Source organism: Trachinotus anak, unplaced genomic scaffold, assembly GCF_046630095.1.
Source record: "Trachinotus anak isolate AG129_WGS33_773 ecotype Australia unplaced genomic scaffold, CSIRO_AGI_Tana_v1 ptg000018l, whole genome shotgun sequence".
In the NCBI taxonomy this organism is placed as follows: Eukaryota; Metazoa; Chordata; class Actinopteri; order Carangiformes; family Carangidae; genus Trachinotus; species Trachinotus anak.
Window position 1 is genome coordinate 10,940,947 of NW_027273869.1, and position 9,330 is coordinate 10,950,276.

The window sequence follows — 9,330 nt, forward strand, 5'->3', positions numbered from 1 at the left end:
AGCATGTAATATGAGTATTTGCATCTGTTTGTCTGTGTGTGTGTGTGTGTGTGTGTTTGTAGTGATGAATACAGGCCTCATCACCTGCATTAGACAGCGAGACAGGGAGTTGGACAGATCTGGTAACAGCTGAGCAGGGGATTAGCACACTCTTCGCTGCTACCATTTCACTCACTGAGCCAGGTAGAAATGAAAACTGGGTGAGTCAGGGAGAAAGCAGAAGCACAGCTAGTTATCTCTTTGTAATGACTTGTGTGTGTGACTGTAAAACTCCAGTTTCCGAAAAAGAGGAAGAAAAGGCATTCATGTCCCTTTCTTGGAATGAGTGTAGACGTCCCTCGTGTATCTAATAATAGCAATATACAGCTATAAAAGTGAATATTTGTGTACGAGAGACAGAAATAGCTGAACGCTGAGGACATCCCAGTTTGTTTTGATTCCATCTGTGAACTGCTTCTCTTGTGCACGTGGGGACAGACTAATTCAGACAGAAAGCAAGGTAATCAGACATTGATCTCATCTATTTTCCAGGTACAAATGAGCACAGTAGAATCAGATACAACGTCCCGCAAATTACTTTTCTTAACAATTACTTAATGTGCTTGTGAGCTGAAAATACTCAAGCTGTAAGAAAAGAAGGCATGCAGCAAGAACATAAGATGCCTATAGCGACTGTCCATTAGGTAAATGAAAAAGTGAGGAACTAAAAAATGCCTTTACGACAATGCTTCTAAAAGCCACAGCAAGAACTGATCCTATAATTAACAGTGACCAATCACACCAATGACAACAACTCAATGTCTTCACCATTTATTTTTAGTTAATGTCCCCATCAGCTGACACCACACTGACCCTGTATCAGTTCTCTGCTGCAGAGTTTATGAGAGGGATTAGAGCAGGTATGGAACTTTCCACTATTGTGGCAGCAGTACATGGAGACAGTGATTCCATAGAGACCCTAACCAACACATACACACAGGCAGAAAGACAAAAAGCATTTATAGAAGCAACAGCACACTTTTTTTTTCTCTTTTTTTTTCTTGACTTGCTGTAAGCGTAAATATAGTAATACAAAAGTGCCACTAAATGTCTGTTGCTTATAGATAACAAACATAAATATAGTATATAAAGAGTTACAAGACTTAAGTATGATCACATGATTTTGTTGTTCTTAAAATGCAGCCAGATGTCCAGCTAGTCGTTAAATAGAATATTACAGTTAGGGTATTATGTCAGTGATTGGTGAAATTACCCTTTAATGTGCTTGCAGCTTGATTTGCATTTTCGGAATTTATCAGCTTGGAAGCAGTGCAGTAGAACAGATGTCATTTGTGACACAGCAGCATCACATGCATACATTAGTAAGAAATGCAAAGGTCGAAGGGCCTGAGTGTGACTGAGAAACGTAAGGGATGTTCTGTAGCTCAGTGTTAAAGGAATACATGCAAACGCACATTATGTGACAATTTTGCTGTGGTTCAGAGACTGGAATTTTATTTCCTACAGGACATGAAAACCTCTGTCCACTCTGAAAATAATGTCTTGAATTTTTAAGAGGATAATGTAGTGACCACCCCGAGTGCACAGACCCCAATTACAGGCAGGAAGTCTGTACACTTTATGGATGGATTTTATGGAAGGATCCCTTTATTTACAGTTTGACATATATGATAAAGTGCTGTATTCCAGTAGAGGCAGTTGTATTCTTAGCTTTTACACTTTACTAAAAGAATGCATTGTGCATACTGAGCTGCTGTACTTGGTTTTTGGTGTGAGTCATGTACCCTGCATAGGAGCTGAATTCAGTTCCATCCAAACCTTTCATGTGGCTAGTTTAAGGTTGGCTTTTCGTCAGTGGAAATGTTAAATCCAGGAGAAAATGAATAAACAAGCATGAACATCATAAAAATTATTAATTAAATTTCGTACATCCCTGTATTAAAAAGGTTTCAGTTAAGCAGTCAAATCTCAGTGTCAAACTTCTGACAACCATCTCAACGCATCCACATGCAAGGTGCATGCACCACACTGAGGTGAATGGAATGCCTGTAATCTACAAAATCAGTCTAAAAATGTCTGGTATACTTTGAGAAATGGCTTGCCATCATGTAATTTGAAGTTTTCTAGTTGTTGCCACCCCTGAGCCCCTGCCTGTGCTGTCTTTGAACAGCTGCACTTAGGAGTTGGGGAACTCCAAAACACATTAGCAAATGCAGAAGCAGGATTAGGCTGACCGATGTTAATAGCTCACATCTCTCAGACTCTATAGCTCTAAGACTTTGCTCTCACTCTCTCATCTGTCATCAGACCCTCACATGCTCTTGGTCTCTCCTTCCCAACCTGTCACCTCTTTCTCTCAGTGACGGATTCGTCATCTCCCTTATTCAGTCTCCTTTTCCTTTTTCTCTCATGTCAATATGTTTCTCTTGAGTACCCCATATCTTAATTTGCAAATCCTTCGGTTTTTGTGCCTCGTCAACCTAACATACTCCCACTGACCCAGTAGCTGCCGCTACCCAATAGCTTTGAACTGTACATACTGTTGCTATAACTTTTAAATTGGAATTTTACAGTAGCGCATGGTAGCTAAGTTTAGCTAACATTAGCTAACTCAATTGCTGTGTCCCAATTGAGGGACTGCATCCTTTGGTGGCTTCCAAAGACCACATAGGTCATGAAGGCCAAACTGAAATGACTGGTCATACCAGACCATTTAAGGCTGTAGCAGCAAAAACCCTTAAGTACATTGGACTGAGGAAGTTAGGGCTGTGACTTTACATTTTAAGAGTAAGAATGTGTATCAAAAATTCTTCCTTTAAAGGCTTCGTGCACTGCAGCTTTTAAGTAGCCCACAGCTTTTTATTTGATCTTGTGATATTTGTTTGAAATATTTCTTCTCTGTACTGATGGTGAGTGTCTGTTATTTCCCCTCACTTGTCATGCATTGTGAATTGTTCAGTGTGCGCAAAAGCCCTGTTCTAATATATGCCAACTGGAGTGGGTGTGTTGTGGATGTGTCAGAGTGGGAAAATGCATCAGAGGTGCTTGACCAGTAAGCTGATTAAAAACAGCGGCTGCATGTGTGCTGCCTCTCCTTCTGTATAACAACCTGACGCTTTTTTTTTTCAAATGGAATTCATCCAGTAACCAAAGAATTAGAAAACAAGTCTACATACTTTGACAGGTAGTACTGTAAACACCAAATTGCTATATTTAGAGATTATCACATAATTCAACCAGCAACAGATAATATTTACAATTTTACAAGACAGTGAATTAGACAGCTGGTCAATAAACAGTTCAGTCAACTCATTTTAAAATGAAAATATAAATACCATTTTCTATAATGCATAAATACTTTTAAAAAAAAACTTAAATATTATTCAAATGTAAAGCTATAACTGCAGTGCAAATTTCCAGTATGTTTTCTTTTTCATGAGTAAGATTTCAGTCTGTGCCTCCTCAGTCATCCCAACATGTTTTCACCTTGTGCCTTCATCGCTGTTGGTCTCTCCATCATCATCATTATGCAGATTCCCACAGCAACAAGCAGAGCTGTGTTATTTCTGCTTGTATTATCGTAGATGATGTGGGATTTCCACCTGGAAAATGACAATAGTATGTCAGTTTTAACTGAAGCCATGGAAATAGTTGTAATGCTTTAATGCTTTTTAAGAAATGTGATGGTGACAGTCAAGATAGGGATGAGAGAAATGGACATTAGTTAGCAATTATGATTTCTGAACCATGCTTATTGTTGGTTTCTGACTAATACAAACTTGGACATTGCAGCAAGATGTCCTCAGTGGCGTCAAAGGATGTTTTGTTGATGATTTGGGCTGTTTTGTCAAATGTGTGGTGTTTGCTGCGTGCTGTGGTAATGCATCTTTATCAAAGCTCCAGTGAACAGTTTCTATAAATACCAGCCCTAAGTGGCAGGAATTTCACAGCTAGGAGACCCTGCCATCTGAGGGCAGAGCTTATTTTCCACTCGAACAATGTAACAAGCCGTGCTAAAGCTTCAGCCAAGGTAATGCTTGTCTCTCCTCTCCAAGACAAAAAATAGCAAGCACTCAAAATAACAACACAGATGTACTCAGCTTTCATTACAGCAATAGTTACTTCTTGTTTATTGTTTGTCTTTTTGTTTTCATCCTATTTTTCTTCTCTGTATCAATTTTTCTTTCGCTTCAGACCGAGAACACTTGACTGGCTTGGCTGATATAATTATTTGCTATATGCTGGCTTTTCTGTATCTCTCTCTCTGGCTATAAAAGCATTGTGATCATATCACAGTGCAGTGATAGAAGGTGGTAAGCAGCCGTCTGCCTGCCTACCCCAGTGTAGAGACTGAGCATACCATGTCAGCCACAGAGATGACTCAGACACCACTGACTCTGTGTCATCTTCATCTAAATTAAACTTCCTACTTGTTCACGTCGCCTATAGGGGGACACTACGGTTTTTCATTAAGCACATAGTGTGACTGTTTGTGGAGGAGGAATGTTTTTTGCCACCTTTCACTAGATACATTTCCAAATAATACATCTTCAATCTGATACAGTATTTAGGGGACAATACCACTGGTAATAAGGGTGGAAATGAAAACAATTAAGGGCCAATTTTGGCATCATTTTAATGTCAGTATTGTTGCACTCACCCGTCTCAGGTTGCGGATGCTGCTGCTGCGGATGGACTCCATCAGCTGGTCATGGGCTGACCTCATTGGTGTGGATGGCCGGCTGCCCTCCTCGCCTTTCCTTTCCACAAACACGGGCCTCAGTGCGTTCTTGAGCTCCTTCAGGATGCTGCTCGTCTCCTCTTTCCCTGACTCCTTCGCCTTCCCCTTCTTGCTCTTCTTCCCTTTTGTCTTTGTCACCTTCTTGCTGCCTGCCTCGTGTGCCTTGATGACCTCTGCGATCATCCTGGTGGGCTTCTTCTTCTCTTGCTGTGGAGGAGGCAGTGGTGGTGGGGGTGGGGGAGGAGGAGGAGGTGGTGGAGGTGGAGGTGGAGGTGGAGCAGGAGGAGTCTGTTTTTTAGCTAGGTCACTCCGAGAGAGTTTGGGTGAGGACCAAGGAGAGGCTCTAGGTGAGTTGTAAGGTGATGAACTAGGTGTTCCTCTCTGGAGATAGAGGCAAGGAAACATATAGGAATATGTAGCTCACCCTGCCATCTGCCTGTGGAACGCTATTCAGTCAGACCAGTCCATAAATTACCCAATTTTGTGCTTTAGGAGCAAAGTTACGTACCAGTGCAGTGGTTCGGGGGTTAACAACTCCCTCTGTCGCCCCTTGTTGGCCCTGCTGCTGCTGCCTCTGCTCCTGCAGTCGTTTCTGTCTCTGACGGTCCTGGTTCCTGGTGAGGATCCCCGTCATGCTCATCCTGGGACCAGGGAGGTTGAACTGGTAACCCAGTTTGATCAAGGTGTAGTTTTCCCTCAGAATCTTCACCATCTCCATCTCTACCTGTGGGAGGCAGTTTAAGGAAAGAAGACAATACAGGAAGAAAAAAGGTGGTGTCTAAGGTGTTGTTTTCTCTGGGAAGATAGGTTGTTATGGTGATGGAAAAAACGGCAGATGAGGGAATAGAACTAACCTGTCCTCCACACATATGTCTCTGGTTGTGGAACCGAAGCTCAGTCAGGGTGTTGTTTCCTGGAAGTGCTTGGACCAGCGCCATTACGCCTTTCCCAGTCACATAGTTGGACTCTATATTCAGACTGGTGATGGACGAGTTCTCCTTCAGCATCTTAGCGATGGCCAGAGCCACGGGGTCATCAGCATGGGTGTTTGCGAGGCTAAAGACCCGCACGTGGGAGTTGGACCTCAGTGCCTCAGCAAATCGGATCAGAGTTTCCTAAGAAGTAAATTAGAATAAATAAATGTTTACGTTTCCCATAACATATGAGAACTTCTCAACATGCTAGCATATAGAATATAATTTGACCTGTATTACAACAAAATATATACCCCACTGAAACTTTTTGAAACACTGACACAAGGAGCTTTATAGTTAATTTAATGATATGATAGTTTAAGGACCATTGGTTCTCCCCCACCACCGCTGCATAGAGGTCGCAGCACCATTTCAGTAAGGCTAACATTTACCAGGTCAACACAAGAGCTTGAACCCAAGTTGCGAGGCAGTTGTCCTCTGGCCATTTCAGATAATACCAAATTGAGCAAAATAACGTTACTAGCTTCTACCTGCCATTGAGTAAACCACAGGTAGATTTCAAGTTTAAGGTGCAGACAGAAAACAAAATCCTTGTCAAAGGACACAGTGTTTTTGTTCTCTCTCCAGTCATGGGAAGTGTTTCTATCAAATATTAAAGTATGCCCTTCATTACATAACCATGGCGAGATGTTCTAAAATTAAGCTGGCATACGATCAAAAGTTACCCAACAGTAAAGAGCAGGATCCTAGCAAGCTGGAAGCTAACACATGTTTATGTCTGACAAACGTCCACCCCTGTTTGAAACTCATAGCTAATCGTCTGTTTTGGTGGAACTTTACTAGGCTTTTCTTACACTGCACACGTAGCGCTCACCAAGAAACAAACAATGCCTTTTGCCATGACAGTCATACATTTGGTCCTGAAAGGTGTGCTGGTCTGTATTCATACCTGTGAGATGTCATCAATGTTGTTCAGATTAACCTCTGTGAGTTCAGGATCGTTGCTCAGGACTTGTTGGAGAGCTTCGTCAACAACAGTTGGGTTTCCGGTTGTGTTGGTGTCAGCAGGTGGAGGGGGAGGAGTAAGTCTAATTGGATCCACCCTCGGAGGTTTTAGTAGCTTTGGGGTGTCAGGCCGCAATGTCCCAGAATCATTTGAGGGTTCAGGCTTTAATTTATCATCTTGTTCCTCCTCCTCATCTTCTTCTTCCTCCTCATCTTCTTCTTCCTCCTCATCTTCTTCTTCCTCCTCTGTTACAGCCTCCTCCTCTTCCTCCTCTTCCTCGCTGTCCTCCTTTTCTTCTTCATCTTCTTCCTCATCCTCATCATTCTGTTCTTCCTCTTCTTCCTTGCTTTCATACTTTTTCAATTCTTTCTCATTTTCATCATCTTTGTCATCCTCTGCTTCACTGTTTCCTTCTGTCACACACTCCTCCTCTTGCACTTCATCCTGTGTTTGAAAAAGCCCTTCAGTGTTTGAAATGCAATTTTGTAATTTTGAGTATTTGTTTTCTTTAATACTTAACTAAAATATTGTAAAACTAAAGTAACGGATGGTTTAAAGGCAGCTGTAGTGATTTGCTTTGATTTTTCCACCTGTTAATACTTCAAAGAACTTCTTACTTTTAACTTTTTAAGTAATCTGTCCTTAGTTTCATCTGATACAAGTTCAAACTAGCTGATATTGCCTCTGGCACATTTTACAAATGCCAAGCAAATCTAATTAAACACCATCACTTACCGGTTTGGGGCTTCCTCCACCTATCTCGTCCTCCAGCAGTCTACGCGTCTCGTTTTCCCAGTACTTCATGAGGGCCTCTCTGCTGAAGGTGCCTGTTGGGGTCTTGTCTGTCTGGTCTCTCTGTCTGAGTCCTATGGGCACGTTGGCGTCAGGATCGATGTCTGCCAGCTCTTTTTCCAACTCGGCCAACTCCTCTGGGCTGAGGGAAGCCAAAAGCTCGTCCTCATCGACATCTTCATACTTACTCAGCTCTCGACGGTACCCGAAACAACTCATGGCCAAGGTGTGAATAGCACAGACCAGTCAGAATCAGTTCAAACTAATACAGAAAGACCAGTTCCCAGTTCTTGAGTTGCATATGACCTTGTGTAGACCCCCAAATAAAGGAGAAGTGTGGGGGTAGAGATTCCAACAAAAGATAAGGTCCACTGTGAGGTCACCGGAGATCAAAGGACATAAGGGGTCATTGGAAATTCAGAGTCCAATCAAGGAGATCTTTGTCAGGGAAGGCGTTTGGATGTTCTCGGTCTAGTTAAAAGGTGCTTCTGATGAGAGTCCACTCCAGTCTGAACCAGTTCTGTCCTGGCTTGCTGTGTCGCTGTGAGGAAGAGCCTGCATTTGTCAGTGTCCTCTTCTCTCTAATCTCCACAGCTGCTGTTTGGGCCTTAAGAGAGGGATCAGAAGGGAACGTAGCAAAGTGTGGGCCCCATGATGCAGCGTCTTTTTTGGGAGGCAGTGCTCTGAGACAGAGCCACAAAAAGCATGTGAGCTCAGACACTATGTGGCCTGTCAACGTAGCAGTCCGTCACCATGGTCTGAGTGGCTTTGTTCATGGCCAAAAAAGACCGGCACTGGACCCAACAGATATGCAAAACAAGAAAGATAACCAGAGATAATGTATCACCCGAAAAAAAAGCTCAATCTCTGCATGTCCATGAAGACAAATCGGCACGTCTTTCGTGATATGTATTGTTTTTCTGTATGGTTTTTATTTTTTCCCCCTGACTCATTGGCTTTCAGATAACTTTTTAAATTTTGTTTGAGTTAGACAAACCAACATGTCCCAAGAATACACACACTCTGTCTCTCTTAAAATTCACAAAGAAGCTTCTTAGGTTTTTGGGTTCTTAGCGAGCATGACTCAAGGACAGGCATGGTGTGTCAGTTGATCACTCCGCCACTTTGGTGGACAATTATTGGATGGCTTGCCATGAAACTTGGTACACACATATTCATGCCCCCTTATGGATAATTTGTAATTGTGATTCTTTAGCTTATCATCTACTTTGGTTTAAGACTATACTTGTAAAAACTAATTCACATCAGCCTAAATAGTATATGCTGTGAATAGTGCTAATTAGCAATTGTTAGCAGCTAACACTTTATGGGAAAGATGGTAAACATACCTTCCACACATCTGCATGTTAGCATGCTGTCATTAGCATTTAGCTTAAAGTACAGCCTCACAGGGCAACACACTCATGTTTAAATACTTGCACCTTATTTGACCTTTCAAATGGATTACAAAGGTGTGGGATTAGAATTATGTCAACAGAATAAGGCCCAGTAATGCTAAATTGGGTTTCAGCATTTAATAATTTTGAGAAACTAAAAATAGCTGTTGTGTCAAAGGATTTCTGATGGAAAGTAGCTTGACCTCACCGATAGGTTGATCATTTAGGCACATGTATCTGGCTGACAGCAGATTTACTCAGCTGGAAGTTTTAAAATAAAAACCTGCAGAGTGGCTCACACAGTGTCACTGACGCACAAACAGAAAGCACATGAACACACTCTCCAAATGCTGACACACATGCTACTTATATACACAGCTCATCATCAGCGTCATCACCCCAAATCTCTTCTGGACTGGCACAGAGAACATGATGAAAGAACAGGAATTATGTTGATAT

General features: G+C 42.0%; 1 protein-coding gene across 1 annotated transcript; it reads right to left on the reverse strand.

The window, feature by feature from the left end:
• Positions 1-794: 794 nt before the first annotated feature.
• lmod2b (leiomodin 2 (cardiac) b) lies at positions 795-9,264 on the reverse strand. Its single transcript, XM_071502932.1, has 6 exons — positions 7,418-9,264; positions 6,626-7,126; positions 5,596-5,856; positions 5,250-5,465; positions 4,661-5,122; positions 795-3,602 (listed from the first exon to the last, which is right to left on the reverse strand). The coding sequence occupies exons 1-6, from the start codon at positions 7,691-7,693 to the stop codon at positions 3,576-3,578; spliced, it is 1,743 nt and encodes a 580-aa protein (XP_071359033.1). The 5' UTR covers positions 7,694-9,264; the 3' UTR covers positions 795-3,575.
• Positions 9,265-9,330: the final 66 nt, after the last annotated feature.